Source organism: Nothobranchius furzeri, chromosome 13, assembly GCF_043380555.1.
Source record: "Nothobranchius furzeri strain GRZ-AD chromosome 13, NfurGRZ-RIMD1, whole genome shotgun sequence".
In the NCBI taxonomy this organism is placed as follows: Eukaryota; Metazoa; Chordata; class Actinopteri; order Cyprinodontiformes; family Nothobranchiidae; genus Nothobranchius; species Nothobranchius furzeri.
The window spans coordinates 66,367,464-66,394,738 of NC_091753.1; the positions used below are offsets into that span (position 1 = coordinate 66,367,464).

Below are 27,275 nucleotides of genomic sequence, written 5' to 3' on the forward strand. Positions count from 1 at the left end.
AGTATCTGAAGTTTTCCTGTGCATTCTAAGACCAAGATGTTATTCCAAACTGGTCAGGCAGGGGTTGCACGCTAATGGTATTTGTGGGTGTGAACATTTTGGATTCAATAAAAACCCCTCCATGAGCTCCCGGCTCCTTTGTGAGAGGAAAATGGCTTCCGTGTTGTATGGTCTGATTCTCTCACCCTCTACAGAGTTTACACTTTGCAGAGTTTGTCTGTTTAATAGGTTTGTTACAGTTTACTAAATTTAAGAATCTAATCCCTCTGTGTGGGTGTTCTGACTTCCTTTAAGGTAATTTAAGTTTAAGGTAATATAAGAACAATGCTAAATTAAAATACGCAACATAATAGTGAATAATGCTAAAGTAAATTACCGAACATAGATTAAAATTACCTATCAGTCGAACACAGAAAAACAGCAACAGCTCTCACCGTCAACTCATACCTGGTTGAGTTTGACCTTTTGTCAAAGAGGGCGCTAAGCTAAGTCTTTTTAAAATGTAAATGTTTATCTTTTAGAAAATGACAAATGTTTCATCAGACCTTTATCCCAAACGCATCCAGAATTTAAAGCAAGCATCGAACGTCAGGAAGACTTTTATTAACATATCTTTATTTTGTTCACAAAGCCTTTGTTGTTTTACTGAACTGAACACAGCCATACATGATTAGATAAACATCTCTTTATTTTCTTGCGTCCTTGTCAAAATAAGCCCGATTCTGAGCTTCAAATCTAGCCAACATCACTTCATAAATTCACCAGTGGAGCTCTGCAGGGTTGATTATATTGCGGAGGTGTTGGCGAGTCCATCAGCCCTCTGAGAACTGTCTGAACAGAGTCTCAGATTGGTTGTCCTTGAAGTGTGGAACAAAGTGGATCTGAAGGATCTCAGAGAATCCCTCCGACAGAGCAGGGGCCACAAAATGTTTCCTGAAACAGATCAGCTTTACCTCAAAGCTTGGGCAGACACTTTTACTGGACTATTTCAGGCTCGTTTCACTCACTTGTAGCTGTGGAAAACCATGTCGTTGACCTTAGCATGTTTGCTGCCAGACGGAAGCATCTCACGGAACTGGGAACGAGAACCACACCGTCAGAACCAGAATAAACGTGAGTGATGGGAGAAAGGAAAGCAGGAATCGTACTCGGTTGTTGTGTTTGGCTTGTTCCAAAGTGGCCGTGAAGTGAAAACAGCGACACGACACCCCTGCTGCTTTGGCCACGCCTACATACCTGCAGAAAACAACCTGGTAACAACGGCCTCTGATACGTACTGAAAATAGTTCCACAATAAAAGAGAACAAATATAAATACTTCCACCGTCTATGTAACAACAGGATAAACCGTTTTAAACACGGATCTCCGATCCCGGAGACAACCAAGTCAGCCGGAAACATGACCATCACATAGAGTGCGTTTACATGCAGCCAATAACCCTTTTAAAACCCGAATATTCACAATAACCCGGTTCTGCAGGTCCATGTAAACACCGCCAAAAACCTGGATATGCTCATAACCGGGTTTTTAAAAACCCGGCTACTACACCTGGGGTAACCCTTTTCTAACCCGAATGTTTGGTCGTGTAAACGCATACCGGGATATCCCCATCAAAGCGTGTGTTCTGCCCATGCTCTGTTCGCATGGAATCTTGGTCTTTTGAGTAGCGAGACGTCTTGTATGCGCCAGAACTCCGGAAGTAAACAACAAGTTGGGAGCAACATGGCGAGTCGCGGCACAGCACCACACTTTTGGAGTGACGAGGAAACTAAAGCGCAAACAAACGCGGTCGCTATCTCTTCCAAACTGGGAAACATGTAGTTGTTTTCACGGATACCGGAACGAGAAGAACCGGAAATGAGGCATATTGCGTCTGGACGTAGTCCATACGTCCTGACGCTACCCCAACGTCCGCATTTAAATCGGGTTATGCAAGTTAGAGGTAACTCTTTCTGTTTATGCTTGTAAACGGGTTATTCTGATCAACTCAGAAACCCGAATCCCGACCTGAACCCGATCATAACCCGGATATTGGCTGCATGTAAACGTAGTCATAGAGCTTAACGAGTCAGACTCCATAGTGCTTTACACTAGAGTCATCCGTCCACACACTGATGGTGATGAGCTACATCGTGGCTGGCAGTGGTCTGACACACACACACGCACACACACACACGCGCACACGCACACACACACACACACACAGTACCAGAACCTACCGTTTGCGGGACTCCGGGTCTGGGTTGGTGTTGTCTATGGCAACGCTGCGGCCCTCCTTCAGCGCACGCTCACAAGCCGACACACAGTTCTGCCAGGACCCGAGTGTGTCCTGGTGCAGCAGGCGGGGCAAAAACACAGAAAAGACAACAATAATACTGCCACACAGGGAATTATTACTACTGTTTACAACATAGCAAACTTCACTGTCATCGTAATAAATCTGGGAGGTGCGGGTCTGATCTCCTCACCCTGTTGACGTAGACGTAGCCCTTGGGAATAATGTGGGTGTGGAAGAAGGTGGATTTACCAGCTGTAGAGAAAAGAACGAAGGTCAGCAGGGTGTTGGTGGAAGGGAGAGGAGTCTAGATGAGTGACTCACCTGCAGGGTAACCCACGGCAACAATGACTTCTGTCTCCGTAGAGGTGAGAGAGGCGGATGGAGGGTCCGACAGCCTGCTGGTGGAGTCCAGCTTCCTCTGATTCAGAAAAACACCAGTTAAAGTCCAAACTCTGGGTACACATGAACCGAATCAGCGGACGTTCCTGCTGAAGAGTTCCTACTTCTGTGTAATACACCAGTAATAAACCCACATAGTCTGTCCCGACCCCCACCTGTGCTCGGAGGGGTTCAGCTGGAGGTCAAAAGTAAGTTACGATGTCTGCTGTGGGACCTCCTCTGTGCAGATTCTCCTCTTTTCTGTGTTGCTCCAGAACAAACTGCTGCTGCTAAAACTACTTCCACCTTTTAACTCACTTTCAAGGGCAAGAAACAAAACCTGTTGTGGGTTAGGAACGGCCACAACCTGCAGTCCTGGGCCCTCAGTCACCACCCGTCCTTACACACAGACCTGAATGAGGTTTGTGCGTAGGAACAATTCTACACTCTGTGTTCCGTCTTTTTGCTGTGCGTAGGAATGTTCCTAAACATGAGGACAGCTCTGATCGTGACCAACGGAGGAGGATGCACTCAGACAACAATCATTTTCAAACGAGAAGAAAACCAACTCCAAACCGAGCATCACACAACTACCAACATCTGGTCTGGTCTGGGAACTCCTACACGCTGCTTACAGGGTCAAAGGAAGGCAGGCTGTAGGGGGCGCTCTTCCAGCCTAAAAAGTACTCCTCTGGTGTGTGGAACTGCAGCCCGATGTTCAGAGCAAACTGCAACAGACAGAAATAGAGAAGTGTTGTCTAGTATTGGCGTGACGTGTATTTATTATTATCCATTAACCCAAACGGTCGCTGTGGCTCATACAAGTCTGTCACTGCACGAGAAATCCTTCTTTTTCCTGCCAGGGGCCCAGTTCTCCGGTCTGCCTGCAGCATCTGGGCACAGAGGTGAAGCCAGGTTGTGTTTGATTATGAGCATCATCAGATACGCACAAACATGTTCACCACCCTCCGGGTGCTCCAGGGCCACTAAGCTGCAGGTTTAGGCAAATCCTGCATGGCCGCTGCTGCTCTGCATGCAGGTTGTTCTGCAAAACTTCTAAATGGCATGAAGCCCCCGTTGAATCCCTCCACAGGAGCTCAGAGACTCAAACTGAGTGTGAAGCATTGGAAACTCCGGTTCTCTAACATGATGCACGTGTGGAAAACACCTCCTCCTGATCTAAAGCCTTGTAGCCTGTAGCTGAGTGGCTAAACGGACAATAACCTGGATGGTTACATCTTGATCTCAGACCAGGATCAGAGTAAAACATCTAAAACATGTTTTATCCTACAAATTGAAGAATTTGCTGATGAAAATAAGTGCTTTAGTCACAAAAATGGAGCTCACTTACCTCCAACATACAGACTCTGAGTCTTGTCAACAGTCACACCATCATTAGCCTGAACAGATGTGCAAACATGTCAAGCATCTGGTTAGAAACACGCTAAATCAACAGAAAGCCTTGGTGTGAGTTATGATTGGAGTGCATTTCTGCCTGGGTGGAGCTGATTAATGACTCTGGGTGCAGCCTGTCTTGTTACATATTTATGTGTTGAGGGTAGGGCTGCTAATTTAGAGGGTGTGTGTCCATCTGCTAACCTCCTCACACAGGTATTTCCACATTCCCATCACTGGCTTCCTGTAAATACCAGGACCGGTAGCAACAAACACCTGAAAGAGAGAGAGAGAGAGAGAGAGAGGGGGGGGGGGTTGTAGTAACTCCAAAGCTGCTTCACATCCATCAGAGTAAGCCAGCAGCTCCACCCACCTGCACAGGCAGCTGTAGGGCAGCCAGGATGTCCTCCACTTTAGATTTAAAGACTTCTGGACAGAGTTTTCCCTTAGCAATCCCCATCTGGTTGGTGAAGAACACCACCTGCAGAAGGACAGGATGCCGCTGGGGCAGTCATGTTCCAACAGGTGTCACCGGCAGCCACGGCAGTTTCCTACCTTGTGTCCTTTGTTAAGCAAACTGGCCAGTCTGGGCTGAATCTCAGGAAACAGAATCCTGGTCAATAAAAGCAAAAGTTTCAAGCATCACTTAATGCTTCTTTCCCTCAGAAAGAACCAATCAAACAATTCCTATCAGCAGACACTTATGTGGCTTGGACTCCGTTACCATAGTGACCTAGATGCAGAAACTGAGAGCAGACGTTTAAAACCACTTAGCATGCCAACGTCCACACATCACGTTCCCAGGAATGTTAAGGGGTTAACTCAACAGAAGGAAATGAAAAGAGAGAAAATCAGGATTGAGCATCGTCATTAGAAATGAACAGGTGCATTTAGGAAATGTACCTCCAGTCATCAGGAGCTGTAGGAAACACCTTCCCCGACTTAGTGGTGATGATGCAGCCGTCAATGTCAAACCCAGCAATCTGCAGCAGAACACAGACGGGTGAGTTCTGAGTTTGCAGCAGAACACACAAAACCACACTAATGAACACTAGGTTCAAATGTTCTAATTTTCACAGGTGATTTATCAGTATTTAAATGTTTTTTTGTGCCACGAAGGGTTTCAGTTATAGTTTCACGCAGTTTTACAAACATTCAAGCACTTTCAAGGTCTTCCAAGCACCAGATAGACCCCTGAAATTAATTCTTAAACTAGTGTAGATGAATTGTATTTATTGCAGAAACGCTGTTTGAATGCTGGATAGCTGAAACCGATAGCCGAAGCTGCTGAAAAGCTGATCCGAAGCAGAAACTAAGCTAAACTGTCAATAAGAGCTAAAAATATTTAAAGATTTAGAAGTAAAAATTATTAACAAAAATAATAAAGTCCAAACACTACAATTATTAATCACGATCATTCGTCCTATCTGGTAAAATATGCATTTTTATTGCACCAATTACAAACAATGTAGCAACGTTTTTCTGTGAACAATGGAACTTGTGAATAGATTTTAAATAATGAAAAGCCCCTCCCAAAAACTCTCCAAAGTGCTAACTAATCATGTTATTGCAGAGAGCAATCTCAAAGAGCAACTTAACGGAAAGAATTACAGCGTATACACAAAAGGCCGAGGAAGTTAGGCCTACAGGTTCTTGGCAAGAAAATCCAGTCTGTCAGCATTATCTGGCTTGAGAGATGAGCAAAGGCGGGACACTACAGTTCCCCCAGTGCTAAAGACCCTCTCCGACAGCGAACTTGCTGCAGGAATGCAAAAGTACTTTTGAGCAAGCTTTGAATGATGTTCCTTCCACCAAGGTTGGCACACTGTAGGTAAGACTGGAGCTCAGAGGCAACAGTCTGTTGTTCCTGGTAAGGAGATTGTCTCGGTGTTGTTGCCCCCGGGACCTTGAAGAAGCTCCCCAAGGTCTTTTTTGTTAGATGTACTGGGTGCATCCTCAACAGACCCCCACTTGTATCCGCTGGGCCGGTTTCTTTGAAAAGTACATTGTAAAGGAAGTATAAACAAAAAATCTTTGTAATAAAACATATTTAAAAGTCCAAATTCAGATTACGGCATAACAATGTCCTCTCAGCATATTAAAATCCACTTAATATCTTTAATGTATTTTTAAATCAGTATCTAATGTGTTCACAATCACTCCTCACTATGCTTGCAAAGGCAGCCACCTCAGACAGAATTCTTTCATGGATTGATGCAGCGCTGTCCTCACTAACATATCTCAGCTCGAGGCGTGGATCAAGTGCAGAGGCCATGTCAAGCAGTTCTAGTGTCACTGGATCCTTGTATTTTCCTCCAGGTAAGTGAGGATTCTGGTTTTGATGGTGTGGGTCAGGTCTGCAACATCTTTACTTATGTTGAGGATACAGGAGCTGAACAGGTGAACGACTGGTTGTTCTCACTGGACAGCGCATCAGTAAACTCAGTCGGAGGTTGAAGGGCTTCGTTGATGGCTTCAGGACATCAGTGTCCTGCCATGTTGGGACGAGGTGCCTTGTTTTTCAGTCAGAAGATAAGACTTGTGATAAGACTGGCCCTCTGCTGTTCCAGAATTCTTGCGATCATTGCTTGCCTGGACTCCCCACCTTGTTGGGCGTTCCGTCTTCATTTCGTGCTCTGGAAGCTTCAGCTCCTTTTGAGCTCTTGCTAGCTCCATTTGACGCTTCCAGCTGTGGGAGAAACTGCTGACAAGCTTGTTTGCACATCCTTACCGAGCGGTCAATCCGTGGGTCTTTCATTGCCGTCTGTCAGACTCGAAGACTGGGTTCGGGAGTAAGAGCTTTTATTAGAGACTGCTGGCTGCAAGCGGTGCTGAAAAGGCTGACGGAAGGATGAGGTCTGAGTTAGAAAGGTGGAGGTTTAACTGTCTTAGCTTCTGAATACTCTGATCATGGAACACGGTGGAACGATGACTGAGTGAAGAGCCGGTGTGGCGTCTGCCATATATAGACATGGATGACGCAGGTGCAACGTGGAGGGAATCCCCGCGAGGGGCATGCTGGGTAATGGTCCGAGACAGAAGCCGGTCAGCTGGGAGAGCCCGGCCTGGGGGCGTGGACTCTGACACCGTCTCGATAAAAAGAATATAAATCATGTTCATGTAAAACAGAACAGAATAGACAGTAACTTTGTATGCGTTCATCTAATCACTACTGCCAATATTTTTCAGACATTATTTGATTAATAATCCATTGACACCTCTCCATCATATTGGCAAATGTTATATATTTGTTTAACAAACTAAGTGCTATATTTTATTTGATTTTTTTCTAAAAAAAATGTTCTATTCCAATAGACCATAATAGTTTTTTGTTTGATCGACATAAATCACATAATCAATTTTCAATAGTAGGCTATTTATGACTGTTATTTATTGTTATTTTTATTATAAATAGCCTAATAACTATATTCATAGCTTACTAATCACCAACTGCTAGCTGGAGCCTATGGCCAAAGCACTGAAGTCTTGTCCATTTATTGAGAGGCTGCTTGATGACATTAGACCCACTTTCTGTTGTGATGCAGACGAGTCTCTCTTCTGGCAGGCTCCAAGAAGCCAGTGCCTCCTACAGTCCCGAAGCTATTGCCTCTCCCGTGTGCTCTTCTGGGAATAATAAAGTTTGCAAGCACAACTTTTCATTTGGAAATCACCGTCTAGGTAGTGAATCGTCAAGGACACGTACGGTTCCATTGTTCTGCATGACCACAGGTCAGTCGTGGCTGCGAGGAACTCGAGAGTTGAGATCTCTCAATATATTTCCTCCCGACATTTTCCATCAAGTGCAGGCAACACCACTTTGGAGAAATAACTATGCAAGGCAATCTCGTATTTCTTGTATTGTTTGGATCATTTTTCTGATGCCTTCATTGCTCACTGTATTGATGGGACACATCTTTGGCCAAATAAAAATATATTGCGCCTGTTATTTCTGCGTGTCTTCATGAAGAAGATGGATGGGGTACTGCAGGGTTTCTGTAATGGTTGTCTGGGCTGCTGCTGGACAGGGACGAGGATTTTGTGAATTAGCGTTGGCTTTGGCTTTCACGCATTCTTCATATTTATGCTTGTGATGTTTTTACAGGTGGTTGAACAAATTAGTTGTGTTACTCTGCGGGGCAGACGACTCTGCTACACTCTTTGCATATCACTTGCTCTGAATCCAAAACAACTCCACGCAACGGACGACAATCCATATCGAGGCACAAGCTCCTCACCACGGTTCCCCTCATCTCCAGAAGTGGCTGTATTTTCCATTCTAATCCACACACGAGTTGCTCTCGTCAGTCCAACTTGCTGCCACCGTTGTAGGTACCGCCAGATCGGCTCAGCCCGCCAGATAGGCTCGGGTTTTGCCGCTGCAGCTGCCGATGACGTCACACTTCAGTAAATCCACTCAGCTTTCACGCACAAGTTTAGGAAAGAGTTTAGCAGTTTTGTTAAATTCTTGTTTCCTACCCACTAAATATTTTCTTTATAGTTGTAATATGTTAATAAAACACCATACCGTCTACGTAGGGCTGGGGGTAAACGATTATTTTTAAAACGATTATTCTGACGATTATTTTATCGAATAGTCGACTATTCTAATGACTATTTAGAAAATTAATCTAATGATTATTTTTCTATTGCACAATTAACAAAAACCAGAAAATCTCAAATAAATTCCTCAAATAATTGATAAATTCTTACTGTAAGAGAATAAACACTACAGGCCTTCCATTTTGTATAACACTGCTTTTATTGTGTTGCGGTTGGTTATGTTCTGGTGACGTGTAGAACTTGGGAGTGCAGGCTGCTGCCTGAGAGGTGGTTGGAGACGGAGTGTCTCCATGCTGCTTTGTTTTGGTCACTTATGTGCGTGAGGCGAGTGGTCTTACGGGTTAAACCAAACTCAGGTGATATTTTACACTAAACCGAAAACCCACAACACTCTAAATGTAATAAAAGGGAGTTCTACACCACAAAAAAGATGAACTCTAAACCAAAACGTAACAGCTTATCCCAACGCAAGAAGCTGTTAGCGAAGATGCTAACAGTAGCTTTACCAACATTAAGTTCAAGTTACCAAGTTAAAATAAACCAAAAACACCCAGCAGCAAACAGACCAGCACGGAGGAGAGACTGCTACCACCAAAACAGCTCTCCTCATGTCTGAAAGAAGCTCCTTTATGAAGGGAGAAGCGCTCCCGGTGATTTTCTACATCTGCGATAGACACGAAGCAGCGCATCTGACCCCGGAGGTTGTTGTCCGTTGCCGGGAGACGAAGGGGCAAAACAGGAAAATAATCTAGTAGTGGACGGACGTTGTTCCGGGTCTTCGGTATTTGGCGGAGATGTTAGTGAAGGCGGAGAAGAGGGCGAACTAGAGGAAAAACAGGCAGATTCCTCCTCTATTTACAAACTCCTGGGGATGCAACAAGTGGGCGCGGTGCGTCGACTTCCGGATCTGACATCGACAAATTTTTAGAATCGAGCCGTCGACTTCGTCGAGGCTTCGCTACAGGCCTACGTCTACGTTTTGTAAACAATGTGAAACTGCATAAACAAGTGCAAGGACCTCTGGTAGCCCGAGGTTTCTATTCAGGCAGCTAATGAAGCTTTAGCTGTGTAGTTGATTTAAATCAACTCAAAATAAACGTGTTCTATAGTTTTGAGCTGAAGATGGGCTAGACCGACTGTTTTAGGCAGAATTTTGAGTTTTCAAAGAAAATTCATCAAAATGCAAAAATAATGACTACATATGCCTACAACACTTTTAGATACTCATTTATACAAGTTAACAACAAAAAAAGTTGCTTTTGGTGTGACTTGCTCTTTAAAGATATCAATGCCAAATGTAACGCAAGGAAAGAGCTCACCGAGTTGAACGTTTTCATACCAAATTTGCTGAAATAGCTGAAAATCTGAGGTAGTTGTGTTACCCCTACATCTGTTCTGGTGCGCCTGAAATTCTAGCGCCACGACTATGACACCCCCCCACCCCAAGGGTGGAAACATTTCTAGGGGAAACACTGAAACGGTTCCAAAAATGTATGGAAGAAAAAAGAAGACATAATAAAAAAGAGAAACGGGAACACTTTAGCTTGAATGCTGTAATAGCATTCAAACTATTAGCCCTCCCACTGTCCTAATGGGTGACCCCGCGGGGAAAGTTGACTATTGAGCAGGATTGATGGTTTATCCCTTGAGGTCCGCATGGCAGGAGTGAGGAGTGAGCACCCCCTGACCCCTGCCACGTGGACCTCAAGAGATAAACCATCAACCCTGCTCAATGGTAAACTTTCCTCACGGGGTCACCCATTAGGACAGTGGGTGGGGGGGTTAAACAAAAAAGGGTTTCAGTAAAAATAAGTGAATTTAAACCTTGCTGCTCCCTGTGACCCCCTCAGCAGTGTAAACCATCAGGGCTCCTATCTGCTGCCAGCTGCTCCTCACACCCCCACGCACCAACGATGGAGACGGGTCGTCTTTGCTTTCATCTGTCACAGACTTTTCAGCAAACTCTTGCAGATGTTTGAGCTTATCCTCGATGATTCTCTCCTCTTCCTCCTCCTCCAACTTTTGCCGCTTGCCCTCAGGGAGTCTGCTCTCTGGGCTCAGCTGCCTTTTAGAGAACTTCAGAAAAACACATTAAGTCTTATACCTTCTATTATTAATAACATGACAGAAACAGGTATACCTGTCCATGTTTTGCCTTAGAGGGAGAGCTGGAGAAGAAATCTTTTATACTGTGTTTAGACGTGAGACTGGGCTTAATATCCCTCTGCGTCCCGTTCCTCCCTCCATTGGTCTTATCCGTGGCTTTCAAGCTCCTCCTGGGCATGTTGGGGTCTTGTGCTTTGGAGCTCAGGGAGAAGGTGAGTGTGAATGGGTGGTTCTGGTCCACCAGGTACAGCGTGCCTCCCTGGGCAAGTTTCCCAGACTGGCCCCGTCCCAGCTTCTCACCATCAAGGAAACTGGGATTGGCACCAAGCTGCGGAAGGATACGTGTGGACGTTGAACCGCAGACCTGATAACATTTATTTAGTTTTTATGGGTTTAGATAAGCAGGGTGAGAGCAGAGGGGGCAGCAAGGCCATGCTGGCACCAACACTAGTTTCTAAGAATCGTTAGAAGTTAAATGTTGAGTCAAATGACAGCTGAGTTTCCTCTCATACCTGAGTAACGACCACATCCAGGTCTGCATAACAAGCCACCACCTTCACTGTAAGGAAAACAGGAGGAGATGACATGTGCAGCTCAACCCAACCACACAACAGTTTTATATCATTTAGAACAGGGGGTCCTCAATTATAATGGTCCGAGGGCCACTCAACAAACAGACCCAGGAGCAAGAGGTACGGACCGGGGCAGTGCTGTAGGAATGTCGGGGTGGGGGGGTGTTTCTAGCGCTTGCTGTACTGCACAAAACACACAAGCTTACAATATAATGAAGCACAGCACCTGTCCCCTCCTGGTTTAACTTCAGACAAAACAGGGGGGTTCGGTCTGCGGGCCGCCTATTGAGGACCACTGATCTGGAAATGTATCTATCATTTATAAATATGACAAAAAACCCTCTGACATCTTTAACATTTCCTATTAAATTTAATTTGTTTAAAAGGAACCCAGGTTACAAAACTGTGTGGTTCTTAAAAGATAAATGTTAGTATCAGTTATATTAAAATGGTGTAAAAAACCTTCTTAATGTCTTCATTTTTATAAAATTAGTAAAAATAGTTTAACTCATAGGTCGCCATTGTTGTTAGCATCGCAATGCACTCTGGGTAGTGACATCAATTGGTTGTACCTCGGTAGCACCGGTTGGCTTTGGGACCCTGTAGTGATTGTTCAGCGACATCAACACGTCATCTGTTCAGCCTTTTCACTTTGAACCAGAGTGAAACATTAATGGTGACATCACTGACCACGTTTCACAAGACGAGAGTCAACATGAAGAGCAGGAAGGGCGGGATGAAGCGAGAGCTGGACAACACCGGTGGCGCATGTGCGGCAAATGGGTCTCCATGGTAACTGAGGGAGAGTGCTCACATTTGTCAGCAGAAGTTAACGGTAAGCTTTCGTGTGATCAAACTTATTCAGTTATGAATGATTTAGGAGATTATTAGCATCCAGAGCTGTCGTGTGCTTCATAGATGATCAGGATGTTCAGTGAAACCACTTTAATCATTGTTGCAGATTAGGGATGGGTACCGAATTCGGTACTTTTTAAGGTACCAACCAAATTCCATAGTACCGACCGAGCACCGATTCACGTCGTTTCAAACGGTGCCTCCTTTCGGTACCCGTCCATCATAACGAGAACTTGCCTAGACAGCTGCGCATGCGCAAGAGCGTTATGTCGTCGGTCCCTGCGAGTGAGTTGTAAACAGAGCAGCATGGGTAGAAAGAACGCACGCTAACGCTTGGGTCTACTTCACTAAATGTGATGGGTAACTGGGTGATGAAACCAGCGACAATGATCTAAGTGAGTCATCCTCATCTTAATCTGTTCCGGTAGGTAAATAAAATGTTTAAGATAACGTTACCTTGATATGTTAGCTTCCGTTTCGCTAATGGTGCGTTCGCTTTCTCCTCGGAACTCCGAATTTCCGCCTAGAAGAACATGAATGCGCTCTAAAGTTTGGCTTCACTTCACTAAATGCGACGGGTGATTGGGTGAAGAAGAAACCAGCGACAACGATCTAAGTGTGAGGCATCATCGTTTTAATCTGCTCCAGCAGTTAAATAAACTGTTAAAGTTAACGTTAGCTTAATATGTTAGCTTCCATTGCCACCGTTGCCGTTGTTATCAGCTAATGGTGCGTTCGCTTTCTCCTCGGAAATTCTAACTTCCCAGTAGGAGAAATCAAATGAAAAAAGACGGCAAAAGGAATGAAGATACACAGTAAATTTAGTTCACAGTAAAGATGTTTGCTTCAGTTTAATTATCAACTTATAAAACTACAAGGACCATGTTAAAATACAAACAGTTGAATGTTATTTATCGTGATATTCATCAAATATTGTTATATATAGAGAAAAATATATATTTAATTATAAAAGAGAATTAAAATAAACACTCAAAAGTATCGAAAATTGGTACCGTTAAGTACCGGTATCGATTCGTAGGTACCGGGAATTAGTACCGGATCGATTCAAATGTCAAAGGTACCCATCCCTATTGCAGATATTATATATGTAGACAACACTGTGTTGCTACACTTACTGCTTGTTTTACTGATGGGAGAGGTGAACGTTCAGCTACATCCGTGACAAGTGGCGTGTCCGATGGTTGGCTGAACATGACAGAAGCGGCAGCTGAAGGAGCGGGTTGTCGGTTCAGGAGAGCATCCAGCATCTCTTGTCTCTCCGAGGGCTTTTAGGCTCCTTGTGTGGGGAAATGGTCGCTAAAGCATTTAGTTTCCACCTTCTCTTACACCCAACCACTCTGGTGAGCTCTTTAAGTCGTTGTGGTCGACTATAAGCCTCAAACGCATCAGGAGAAAAATGTTGGGAACACAACCGCGGATCTTTGGGAAGTTGTGTCCGTCCACAGGCCTCTTCCCACTGCTTTCTCCTCTTCTTGCCAGTGGGAAAGCTGTGTAGCGTGATGCAGATTCTCTGATTTGTGGCAAAGGTCACATTTGCCCAGCTGGGTCAAGCTGGGTCAAACAGTACTTTTGGATCCACAGATTAACCCAAGGAGCCAAGATGTCTGCTCAAGATCATAACAGCCATATATAGGTATCCAGGGTATTTATATATGATCTAAGCCTCATAAATTAATCTGATTGGTCATTCTTCGGAATCTCCACTGAATAGCAACAGAGGTGATTCCAGTATGCAGATTTAACTCTACAGCTGTGTAAACTCACATCACTCCCCTTGTTGCTCTTTGACTGGAAATTACATCCAAAAGCAGCACAATGCGGCATTTTACTTCATTATTAATACAGTGAGCATGTAAACAAACACTAGCGTCAATAGCTATTCTTCCAAGAGCAACCAATATACATCATCACCCCCAGAGTGCATAGCATGCGGAAAACATGGCATCCTACGTATGTCCAAAAATGTGCTAAATATTATAGATTTATAAATAAACAGCAATATTTTGTGTTTCTAACAACATAGTTTGGTACAACAGAAAACGTGTGGCTTATTAGAGCACACGCGTCCTCATAGCAGGAGTTCCTTTTAAAGCCCCCAAATCAAAATGGACCTATCAAAATACAATTTTACATTCAGTGAGAATTTTTTTTTTATTTTAAGTGTTAAACCAATTTTTTTTAAAATATCTAGTTACAAGGTAAAGACTTTAGCACAGAGCCAGCCACTCCTTTATCAGTTTCCTCCTATCATTTTGTAGAAATAGAGTTTAACACATTACCCAGAAAAAGGAACTCAGCTGTACCAGTGTCATAATAATAATAATAATAATTATTATTATTATAAAAGTAAATAAGCATTAAAATCTATCTGGTTTCTGCAAAGAGGGTTTATGACAATGTTCTGCTGTTATAACTTGTTTTATTCTCAAGTCTTAAAATTTCCTAAATTCCAACACATTTTCAAAAACAACCTTATTTTACAGCAATGTGACTGAAAGTTTTTAAAATTGCAGCTGGTAGTTTATGTGACACTGATATTTACTAATAAGTGTGCACCAATTCGCCTATCGATCTCACACTCCAGCTTCCCCTCACTCATGAACAAGACCCCGAGATACTTTAAACTCCTCCTCTTTGGACAGGACCTCATCCCTGACCCGGAGAAGGCATTCTACCCCTTTCTGAGTCAAGACCAAGGTCTCGAATTTAGAGGAGCTGATTCTCATTCCAGCTGTTTCACACTCAGCTATGAACCGCTCCAGCGAAAGCTGGAGATCACGTTCTGATGAAGCCAAGAGGACGACAACATCTGCAAAAAAGCAGAGACCTGATCCTCAGGAACCAGAACAAATCCCCTCAACACCATGGCTGCTCCTAGAAATCCTGTCCATAAAAGTTATGAACAGAATCAGTGACAAAGGGCAGCCTTGGCGGAGTCCAGCTGTCACCGGAAAGGAGCTCAACTTACTGCCGGCAATGCGAACCAAGCTCTGACACCGGTCATACAGGTACCTAACAGCCCGTATCAGAGGGCCTGGTACCCCATGTACCCAAAGTACCCTCCACAGAAAAGCAATTATCTGGCTACAGAGTTATTTAGAGAACAGGAAAGAGACAGTCCTTTTTAATGGAAGCTTTTCAACTGAAAGAGCAATTAATTGTGGGTTTCCCCAAGGAAGTTGCCTGGGACATCTCCTGTTTTCTATATATACAAACGATTTGCCAGTGGTTTTAAAGGAAGCAAGAATTGCGATGTATGCTGATGACTCAACAATCTATGCATCAACGGAGACAGTTGAGGAACTACAACTTGTCCTACTGGAGGAATTAACATCTGTGATTGAAAGGGTAAAATATAACAAGTTGTTGTTTAATATTGGCAAAACAAAAAGCATTGTCTTTGGTACCAGATATATGCTATTGAGCAAACCCAAATTGAAGTTAACTGTCAAAAACATGTAAGCAGGTATTACAAACTAAGCTTTTGGGTATTGAAATTGACAATAAATTATCATGGACAATTCACATTGGTACTGTGGTGCGCAGGATGTGTAGAGGTCTTTCTATGGTTAAAAGATGCTCTCATGTGCTACCTCTTAATATACTGACAGATGTTCTACTAATACTTGTATTGTCACAGATAGGGATGGGTACATTTGACATTTGAATCGATCCGGTACTAATTTCCGGTACCTACGAATCGATACCAGTACTTAACGGTACCAATTTTCGATACTTTTGAGTGTTTAATATTTTTAATTCTCTTTTATAATTAAATATATATTTTTCTCAACATCTAACCATATTTGATAAATATCACGATAAATAACATACAACTGTTTGTATTTTAACATCGTCCTTGTAGTTTTATAAGTTGATAATTAAACTGAAGCAAACATCTTTACTGTGAACTAAATTTACTGTGTATCTTCATTCCTTTTGCCGTCTTTTTTCATTTGATTTTTCCTACTGGGAAGTTAGAATTTCCGAGGAGAAAGTGAACACACCATTAGACGATAACAATGGTGGCAATGGAAGCTAACATACCAAGCTAACGTTATCTTAAACAGTTTATTTAGCTGCTGGAGCAGATTAAAACGATGATGCCTCACACTTAGATCGTTGTCACTGGTTTTACCTTCACCCAATCACCCGTCGCATTTAGTGAAGTGAAGCCAAACTTTAGAGCGCATTCATGTTCTTCTAGTCGGGAATTCGGAGTTCCGAGGAGAAAGCGAACGCACCATTAGCGAAACGGAAGCTAACATATCAAGCTAATGTTATCTTAAACATTTTATTTACCTACCGGAGCAGATTAAGATGAGGATGTCTCACTTAGATCGTTGTCGCTGGTTTCATCATCACCCAGTTGCCCATCACATTTGGTGAAGATGACCCAAGCTTTAGCGTGCGTTCTTTCTACCGTGCTGCTCTGTTTACAACTCGCTCGCAGCGACCGATGACGTAACGCTCTTGCACATGCGCAGCTGTCTAGGCAAGTTCTCGTTGTGAAGGACGGGTACCGAAACGAGGCTCTGTTTCAAATGAGGTGAATCGGTGCTCGGTCGGTACTATGGAATTCGGTCGGTACCTTAAAAAGTACAGAATTCGGTACCCATCCCTAGTCACAGATGGACTATTGTTCAGAGGTTTTGTCTTGTGCTGCAGCGACACATATAATGGCTCTACAAACAGTACAAAATAGAGCAGCTCGATGTGCACTTCGGTGCACTTTCAGTACCAATGTGAATTGGATGCATTAAAAAATGTTATGGCTAAAGGTAATAGATAGATTCACAGCATCCCTGTTAAAAAAGACAAGGAACATAATTTTAAATAAACAACCAACAGTACTTTATCTGGGACTCGGCTTTAGCTCTGAAGAACACAACTATGCCACTAGACATGCTACAGAAGGTTTATTCTACCCAAAGTTAAAACAAATAATGGAAAAAGAACTTTGGTTTGCAGAGCAATGTCTGGTTAGAATGCTTTGCCCATAACATTGTTAAAGCAGCTAACATTAAATATCAGTTTAAGGACAAATTAAAACAGCATTTAATGAGAAATTAGGAAATTATACCAAGAAAAAGAATGGGATTTATTATTTCTGACTGACTATGACCTGAGAATAATTGTGTGTGTGTGTGTACGTGTGTGTGTGCGTGTTGGGGGAGGGGGTTATGTTATTTTATATTGATTTTGTTGTATATATATTCTATGAGCATTATTATACATGTAAAAATTTTGCATTGAATTACATCGACTCCAGGAAGAGTAGCTGTACAAGTTACAGCTAATGGGGATCAGAATAAATGAGAAATGAGAACCCCCCAAGGGACACGGTCAGACGCCTTCTTCAAATCCACAAAACTCATGTAGATGGTTGGGCAAACTCCCACGCACCCTTCAGGATCCCCCTAAGGATATAGAGCTGGGATGTTTGTTCTTACGGTGCGGGGGCTCGCCCGACACCCACACAGTAAAAAAATGCAAATGATGACTTTAGCTGTCAATGGCATTGAAGGAGTTAATTCTATTCAATTGAATTGAATTCAATTCAAAAATACTTTAATAATCCCAGAGGGAAATTGATTTTAAATAAAGAGACCACTACCTCAGTCTGCCAATCCAGTGGAACTGCACCCTGATATCTACGCGATACTGCAGAGCCGCGTCAACCATTTAAATCCTGAGCCTTAAGGAACACCGGACAGCTCTCATCAACCGGGGCCTTGCCACAGAGGAGCTTGTGGGCGTTGTACCAATCAGTTGTGAGGAGAGAGCTGAGCCGGAAGGCAAAGCTCTTGATTTACCGGTCGATCTACGTTCCTACCCTCACCTGTGGTCACGAGATTTGGGTAGTGACTGAAAGAACGAGATCACGGATAAAAGCGGCCGAAATGAGTTTTCTCTGCAGGGTGGCTGGGCTCTCCCTTAGAGATAGGGTGAGAAGCTCGGTCATCCGGGAGGGGCTCGGAGTAGACCTGCTGCTCTTCCACCTCAGGAGGAGCCAGTTGAGGTGTCTGACCTTTGTTACATGTGATCCACTTCCTGCTGTAATCTGGGCTATTATAGAGCTGAGTAACTGGAGTAGATTACACACCCAAGTAACTGGAGTAGATTACACACCTGAGTAACTGGAGTAGATTACACACCTGAGTAACTGGAGTAGATTACACACCCAAGTAACTGGAGTAGATTACACTCCTGAGTAACTGGAGTAGATTACACACCCGAGTAACTGGAGTAGAATACACACCTGAGTAACTGGAGTAGAATACACACCTGAGTAACTGGAGTAGATTACACACCTGAGTAACTGGAGTAGATTACACACCTGAGTAACTGGAGTAGATTACACACCCGAGTAACTGGAGTAGAATACACACCTGAGTAACTGGAGTAGAATACACACCTGAGTAACTGGAGTAGATTACACACCCGAGTAACTGGAGTAGATTACACACCCGAGCAACTGGAGTAGATTACACACCTGAGTAACTGGAGTAGATTACACACCTGAGTAACTGGAGTAGATTACACACCTGAGTAACTGGTGTAGAATACACACCTGAGTAACTGGAGTAGATTACACACCCGAGCAACTGGAGTAGATTACACACCTGAGTAACTGGAGTAGATTACACACCTGAGTAACTGGAGTAGATTACACACCTGAGTAACTGGAGTAGATTACACACCTGAGTAACTGGAGTAGATTACACACCTGAGTAACTGGAGTAGATTACACACCTGAGGATAAGAAAGGCCTAATGTGAGCTAATAGTTCATATTTAGTGACCAAACTACATCTAGCTGACATCACTCCGAGACAAAGAATACTTTTAACTCTTAAAGTCATTTATTAAAAACATGCCTGCTACAAACTCAAGTATTTTGTGTAAAAATAACTGTTCACATGTGCATGATATGTTTTGTGCACGTGTAGTCACATGTTCACTTCTTTTTATCTGCTCACGTGTTCGCTGCAGACAAGAGACCCTCCATGAGCTTCTGCTGGTGGCTGGCTCCTCCTGAGCTGGATGTTCTTTAGACTCCCTCTCTGTCAGCTCCCAGAAGAACTGCATCATAGTATCAAACCGTTCATCTCTCTGCCTCCTGTTCAGCCTCTGACCCGAGCATCTCCTGCTCAGTAGCCAGAAGTATGTCACCTTTTTTCCTCCTTCCTGGAGAAAAACATGGAGGGTGGAGATAGAATTAACACACAAGTGTCATATAATACACTAAAATCTAATTCTGTGGAGTGAGATGTGTGTACCAGGTCTGGGGTGGCAGGGCTGCTGGTAGGTGGTAGGTTGTAGGTGCAGTGTAGATGCTGAAGTATCAAATATTTTAGAATTAAACCACGTTGATGACCACAGAGATTACACATTTACATATAGAATAAGACAGTTGTGTACCTGGTGTAGGGGGCAGAGGCTGCCAGCAGCTGGCTGGAAGAAGCTGATGTCTGTGCAGATGCTGGCTCTGGTGTAGCAGCTGGATGGATAAACATTTCAGAATAAAACAAGTTAATAAAATACCTTCATCAGTAACACACAGTGTCAGGATAAGTTATAAACCACACATATTAATCAAACAAGCCCACAATAATAACGTACTACAGCTGATAGCAACTCTGTGCTGCTTATATCAGAACATTCATACACACAATATATATAATTTAAGACATTTAACTCGTGTGTGTGTGTGTTGTTTGTGTTCATGCACACGGTTCATGCATGCGAACATCAAGAACAAAGTAGAAATTCACCAAAAATAAAGCTAAATGATTACATATTAATTTGGTACAAACACATGCTCGCCATCGCCAGCTTTCTCTCAGAGATGTAATTCCTAAAATGGACAATTTCCTTCCGCTATATCAAGAGAAGAGATGAAACCTTTATAAATGCATGAAGACTGTTTTCTTTACCTGTTGGGTTTTGGCGGGGTGTGATGGCGGCAGCAGGAGTATCCGGGATGCAGTCCGGTTTGTTTCTAAATAAACAAACACGAAATCAAGCAAGAGGCGGAGCTCACCAAGCGCCGACGTCACGTTACTTCCTCAGGAACCACAGACAGTCCCAGCCTCAGCGTAAAATGGTTCTAGGAACTATGAGAAAAGGTTCCAAGTTCCTATCTGCACGAACGCACACAAAAGGGGGCTGGTTCCTGAAAAGGTTCTAGAAACTACAAAAGATTTCTTCAATAAGGGCCTTTAGATGTGAAATAACTTTAAGGCCAACAGGATTTTTCCTGGCTCAAACTGAGGCAGAGGTGGCACCATCCTGACCATGCACTAGCACATGTGTACTCTGTGCATTCAACTGCCTCACTTTTTTAAAGGCTAAATATTATAAAAGGCTCAATAATATGCGTTAGATTGGTGTTTAGTTTAGGGCTGCAACTAACGATTATTTTCATAATCGATTAATCTGTCGATTATTTTTTCGATTAATCGATTAATCGGTTTGTTATTGTTTAGCTATTTAACCTATACAAGTGATGAATACATTTCAGTTAAGAAAAAGAAAAACATAAGAGAATTGTGCAGTTGACTGCAATCTATTTTATTGCACATGAACACAGTCAGCAGTGTAAAATGAGCTAAACAGTGCAAAATATCAGTCCAGAATAATTTTTTGGCATCAAAATATAAGAGGTAAATTCCATAAAAAATAATGTAGAATATGGAATAGAGTTTGTAAGCGGTATGCATTGCTGGGGGTGAGTGTCTTGTTCCCCATGTAGTTGTCCATCGTTGCTTGTTTTTTTCTGCATAAGAAACACAAATAAACTGAATTAAGTACACATATAAAATAAAGCAGCACACACACTACAACACTAAATCAATATTATATTATTTGAATTAATTAACAATATACAGTGATCATTTATTTTGACAAAAATGTTTGTGAGGCGTTTTACAGCATTAGATAGTAAAACAGCCTTTTAATAGTTAAAAAAAAGGACTTTCTGAATTTCTCCTGTATTTAAAAATTGAAAGCGTACAACTATGCCGCGTTATATTCACCTGGACACAGCTCGTCTGTATATTTTTCTCTGCGGAGTTGTCCTTTTTTGAATGAGGAACATAGTTATGGGTTTGTGCCGTTTTTCTCTTAACGAGAACATTCTTATGAACAGACGTGCTGAATTTGGCAAGCGCATGATTCACAACACGGAGGAGATTCACGATTGCATCTAGTCAATCAGAAGTAGAACACCGTAGACTGACGCGGCAAAAAAAAAAAACATGTTTAACATCCACTATAACGAACTCAGCTAAAACACTAAGTCCCAAATGTGATCTGCGTTAGCTTGTTTATTTTCTGTTACTTACCGGACTTTCCTCTGCTGCATCAGCCCCCACGTTTTCGTCTCAAATGTTCACTTAGGGACGTCGTGCTTCCGTCGTGCCATGGTTTTTGCAGGTCACCGGTCTTTTCAAGGCATCTAGTGAAGTGCTCCCATACTCGTGAGGTTTTTGTCCGGGGTTTCTCTTGTTTTGTCGCTTCTATTTTTCTTCCGTATTTCCTCTTGTTCCGCCATCTCTCACAGCAAGATGAGCGTCAGTAACGTGATACGTCATGAAAACCGAGGGCACTTATTGGCTCATTTCTTCTTCTACGGCTCCACTGGTAGATCAGTGGCTCATTACTGCCACACACTGGCGGCAAATTTAACAGATTGTAACCGATGTCAGATTGTGGTAAAAATAGACTTTATGCGGTAAAATATGATTATTAAACAACTAATCGATGACTAAAAAAAGTTGTTAACTATTTTAATAATCGATTATAATCGATTAAATCGATTAGTTGTTTCAGCTCTAGTTTAGTTCCTTTTTTCCATCTGATATTTATAGTTATAATATTAGAATAATAATAATTTCAGTAACATTTTAGGTTTGTATTAATAACACTCATCTTAGTCTAAATAACACATAAATATATCCAGTAAAATATGAAGCATTTCATTAACATGCATTTGTGTTGGAAATGGTAACATTTAATTTCTGCTGCTAACAATGTAACTGTGGCATGTCTATTATGTACGGGTTAGCAATAATCCAGTTTAAATTATGTTCAAAGATAGACGCGTTACTCAGCGTTACTTCAGTTACTCAGGTGTGTGTATACTACAACGGCTTGCGGTAACATGTAGCAGTAATGTGACTCATATCTGCAGCGGTTCTGATCCGTAGCGCTGCAGGACAGGATGGTGGGGACTTCATCCGCTTGTAGAGTTTAGTCTTTCTTAGTTTTAAATCATCACATATTTTTCTGAGCGCCACTTGATCGTGAGACAGCTACCTGTTAGCTTTAGCATTAGCCAATCTGCGTGTAGCTGCACCTTTGATCCCAAACTTTGGACCGGTTCTGCCTTTGCTGGTTCCTTTATTTTCCTCCACTGCATCCAGATGACCACACTGTGCACCAGTAAAAAGCATTTTTCTTACACGTAACTTACTTTTGTTCAATAAAGTTCTGGGGACAATAGAAATTCAAAGATGTTGCACCAGTGCTACGTTTAAAAATAGACAGACACCACTGTACAGCCCTGCTCTGATATGGAAGAGCCTGGGGGAAATCAGGACAGCAATAGCACCAACCATAATGTACCAACTAGCGAGAAAAGCTATTTTTTATCTTTGTCTGCAGCGGTTTTAGTGCTTTTCGGTGCACCACTGCTGATCCAGCGCTCCTGTAGTGGCGCAACGCTGCAGCTGCAGTTAAACTACCATCCATATAACTGGGGGCAGAGTGAAATCAGGCTGGGGCGGCACAAAATTAGCTGGAGGCGGCCGCCACGCAAATTTGAATGCAGGAAAAACCCTGGTCAAAACACAGAGTTCACTGCTGGTCACCTTTGTCCTTTTATTTCCTGTTATTTCAATGCTCAGGATTCGTGTGTGTGTTGCTGATGGTGAAACTGGTACCAAGTTTACAGTACAACAACGCTTTTAAAAACCCAAAAATTTAGATCTAAATGTCCTTGTCGGGACGCTTTTAGAACAACCTGCAGTCCTGGATTAAAGGACTGATGTGCATGTGTGGTCCAGACTGAATTTATTTGATCTGCAATACTTTCTTTTCTGCCGATGTTGGTGTGCAAAGTTTACACGCACGCACACACATATTTGTATGTTTGTGTGGACCTTTATTGCCTCCCATTCATTTTAGTGACTCCACTATGCCTACCCCATGCTGATCTCTAGGGCGTGCGATGGTGAAGTCATCACTGACGCGTCTGCCCCGTTGGAGGCTTTTTTTGCGGGTAGACAAATCTTATTATTTGCTTTTATTTTCGAGGCAATAAACTTTTTTTTAACATTTACAAAATATGCAATACATTGCAAAAGAGTACAGAAAAACGAACAATAGCGTTACAGTACTACAGATAAATGTCCCGTTGGAGGCGTGTGAGTCAAGCCCCCACAATGCAGGACAGAAATTTAGTCCAATGCGGAAGTGAAATAAATTGCAGTTCCACCCTCATCCACTAGGGGCTGGTGTCAGAAGCGAGCAAATCCTCATTGACTCCCATGTTAAAAATACCAATTTCACAGCAGAAATAAACATGTTTACAGCCTGGTACCAAAGCATGTTTTTGGTTTAAATGATCTAGTTTACACTCATGACAACTCTGAGGGAGGTGAATTTTTTTCTCACTCTTCTGTTTAAGTGTATTAAAAGCCTAAAATTCTGAATAATTAATGAGCATCAGACCCACGTGACCACAGAGCTAGCTCCGGAGAAAGGCCTCATTAGAGGCTCGGTCTGGCCTGGAAACTGCTCCGTCATTTTCAGTCTCTCAACATAGACCATTAGTTGTAGCGTTTGTGTATTCTTGTTTGGATATTATTGTGTAATTGTTGGACAAAATGAATTGCTGTGGCATTAATTGCACTAATAGAGCGTCCAAGGAGTCTCCACTTCATTTTTTTCGGCAAGTAAAATTATATTTATGTATTTTAGGTCACTGCCGAGCTGAGCTTAGATTTTGACATTTACTGTTAAACCGTGAAATTTAAATGTAATACAGTAAAACCCAGTGCATTTAACATAATGCTGCACTTTAGAAAATGGGTTGAAATATAACATGTTGGTGGAGCTGGGTTCCGACTATCGGCTTGTGGAGCTCTCGGGAGACCGATGTTTTCCACCCGGTTCTCCCCAGCGGCAGCTCTGCGCATCTCAGATCGCAGCGGCGCTTGTCTGCTGTGCGGCTGCCGGCTTGTGGAGCTCTCGGGAAACCTCTGTGTTCCACCCGGTTGTACCCAGCGGTCAGCCCGGCGTATCTCTGACTCAGAAGCTCTGGTGTCGTGCACAGTTAACTCCGGTTGTAGCTAGGTTGCTACCTCCGTTAGCTTAGCTCCCACCTCCGCATTAGCTTTGCTTGTAGCTAGTTCGACCGGGTGTCGTCAGTTGATCCCAGCCTTACAGCCCCACCCTCAGCTCTTCCTCTCTTCCCTTTTATGGAATTGTCTGGGCTTGAGGGAACCTGTGACACGGTCAAAATGGCGGTGGTGGACACCTCCCATTTTTCTTCAACAAAGTCTTGTTGGATCGCAGCTGTAAGGCGACCAAACGTCACCTTCTGTAGTATTTTCATTCTGGTAAGTTACAGATGGTGTACGTTTTTATATATCGTTTATTTCCTTCAACCGCGACACACACACACACACCTAAAACCAACTGGTAAGCTTTTCTGTTGGTTAAAACCTCATGATGTTCCTCAGTAGGAAGTAAGAACAAGTACAAGCGCTCACACCGCTGAACCAGGGATCCATGAGAACAGCCGATATGCGGTCTTCACTCACCCTGGTGCCTGGAGCATCTCTTATCGGTGACTCCAGTGTCCGGACCCCGGCCCAGAATCACGGCTCTTCCGTCCTCCAGAGGAAACCGAGTTCCAGAGGCGCCAAGCAGCGAGCACATCTTTCACTGGTTTTATGCAACAGAGAAGGTAATTATTACACGCGTTTACGCTCGCGCGAAGCGTGTGTTTACCTCAAGAAGCATCTGGCTGCAGCCGCTGTGGAAAGCCACAGTAACCGGAAACACGTGACCTCCACAGTAGCCGGAAACACGTGACCTCCACAGTAACCAGAAACACGTAACTTTAGTTAAATCGACTTTGACAGCGAAAACTAAATAGCGATTTTGTTACTATTGTTGCTGCTGAGAAATAAAAGGCTCCTGTGTGAAATGTATGGTTGTAGTTGTGTGTCTTATTTTGAAAGAACTATTTACGCATTACCATAGCGATCAGAGAGCATTAAGAAGTGTGCCCGTCTGAAAAAAGTGTATAAACCATGTAGTGAGGTGTTTTACAGTCTTAACATCTACAATAATTGTAAAAAATAAAGTTGGCTACTTCATGGATTTCACCTACGGCGGGTTATTTTTAGAACGTAACTCCTGTGATAAACGAGGGACTGCTGTATTATTAAGTAGAGTCTAGAACATCTAATTGATTAACATCAACATTGATTATTATGCACTATTATTTTTGTTCAACGGTGATAAAGTCCTAATGTCTTCATGAAAGTTCCTTTTTTTCCCCATCTGAGCATCGGGGAAAAGGTCTTGCAATTGTTGAGGTCACTAGTGTGTGCCCCATTTCTTCCAGGATCACTCTCTTTATAGGTTTTAATGGACTCCTAGTACTGTGAAGTGGTTTCATGGTACACAGTGTTGGGAGTAATGCGGTACAAAAGTAATTAATTACTGTAATGCATTGCTTTTTGCTGTAATGTGGTAATGTAAGGCATTACAGGGAAAGAAAATGGTAATATTTACTCGGTACAATTGTCAGTAACGTGGTAATTACAATGCATTTTTAAACCCAGAATCAAGATGTGTTCCTTAAAAATTCAAATTGCGGGAAACCCGAAGAAAGATCCAGTATATATTACGTCATTTATGGACTCAGCTTTGCGGGCAGAGAGGACGCCGCGGTAACGGCTCAACTACTCCAGCTGCGTCCTGCACGTGGCCACTGCAACGTTCACAAAATCGCTCCACTAAAACAAAATAATTCACTTGCGATCGTTCATATCAGCGCATATTCTCTGATATTTTGTGCTTTTCTGACGTGCTTTGCCTCATCTGAGTTAATCTGGGCCCCGGTGATTTCAGCTCATTACTGCTGGAGCGCTGCGCATGTGAAGATCCCTTTGGCTGATAGTTAGAAAGTAGGAAGTCTAGGAAACAGTTTTTTCTGGAAGACGGAGAAAACATGCAGCATGCAGGGAAGTTAGAGAGAGAAAGGGCCAAAAATTATTCAAATAAAATCAAGAAAACAAAACAAAGTGCTTGAAAAGAAAAAAAATAGGTAGATTTATCCCCAATACACATTTTTACCAGTGAAAAGCAATAATATATAAGCATTTAATATTTATACATGTGACAGAATCAGATCACCCCACAAGTCAGTCCCACATCCAGGGCCATATCAAGGCATTTGGGGACCAAGGCAAATATAGGCGTGGAGCCCCCACCACCTCTCTCCCTGCTCAGTTATTCTAAGATGGCAGCGTGCTGAGAGTACAGATTGTTGTTGCTTTTATTTCATGAAAACAATCATTTAAAGCACTGTTATTATATCTGACTGTTTTTAACAGCAACCCTAGCTCAGACACCACATCACTTTCCATCGGATGTGTCATGAGCTCACTGAGCGTCACATTACCAGATTCATATTGAAGTTGTTTTGGTGAAAGTAACTTAAAGTAATGCAAAAGTAGTGTAATGCCTTACATTTTAAAATCAGTAATATTGTAATGTAATGAATTACTTTAAAATGAGGGTAACAAGTAATAAATAATGCATTACTGTTTTGAAGTAACTTGCCCAACACTGGTGCTGAAGAGAAAAGGTACAGAACCAAATTATAGCTGCATGTTCTCCTGTCCTGTCCTCCGGGCCACACACACACACACACACACACACACACACACACACACACAACAAGGGACTGTCTCAGCTGTTATTTTCGTCAAGGGGTGTGCACGTACAGCATGTGCGCCTCGTGCACGAGCCTACTATTGAAGCTGCCGTTACGCTTTTGGCCTGAGGGGGCAATCGCGAGCATAA

At 42.8% G+C, this 27,275-nt stretch overlaps 2 protein-coding genes across 6 annotated transcripts in view; one reads left to right on the forward strand and one right to left on the reverse strand.

The window, feature by feature from the left end:
- Positions 1 to 583: 583 nt before the first annotated feature.
- Positions 584 to 27,179, reverse strand: pnkp (polynucleotide kinase 3'-phosphatase). Of its 5 annotated transcripts, XM_070543798.1 has the most exons (20): positions 20,105 to 24,523; positions 19,590 to 19,668; positions 19,448 to 19,504; positions 19,148 to 19,355; positions 11,230 to 11,276; positions 10,752 to 11,045; positions 10,436 to 10,687; positions 4,955 to 5,034; positions 4,607 to 4,664; positions 4,425 to 4,532; positions 4,256 to 4,327; positions 4,008 to 4,056; positions 3,479 to 3,549; positions 3,292 to 3,384; positions 2,600 to 2,696; positions 2,469 to 2,530; positions 2,220 to 2,329; positions 1,149 to 1,236; positions 1,008 to 1,075; positions 584 to 933 (listed from the first exon to the last, which is right to left on the reverse strand). In XM_070543798.1, the coding sequence occupies exons 4-20, from the start codon at positions 19,257 to 19,259 to the stop codon at positions 813 to 815; spliced, it is 1,782 nt and encodes a 593-aa protein (XP_070399899.1). In that variant the 5' UTR covers positions 19,260 to 19,355; positions 19,448 to 19,504; positions 19,590 to 19,668; positions 20,105 to 24,523; the 3' UTR covers positions 584 to 812. The 5 variants fall into 5 exon arrangements, with proteins under 5 accessions (XP_070399899.1, XP_054591076.2, XP_054591075.2 ...); XM_054735101.2 differs by having other exon boundaries at positions 19,590 to 24,523; XM_054735100.2 differs by lacking the exons at positions 19,148 to 19,355; positions 19,448 to 19,504; positions 19,590 to 19,668; positions 20,105 to 24,523 and adding exons at positions 24,998 to 25,121; positions 25,188 to 27,179.
- The window catches only part of zgc:162193 (TRPM8 channel-associated factor homolog), a 61,577-nt gene continuing 58,830 nt past the window's right edge, over positions 24,529 to 27,275 (forward strand). The window contains exon 1 of the mRNA XM_054735099.2: positions 24,529 to 24,793. The gene's annotated coding sequence lies outside the window, so the exon portion shown is untranslated. The remainder of the gene's footprint in view (positions 24,794 to 27,275) is intronic.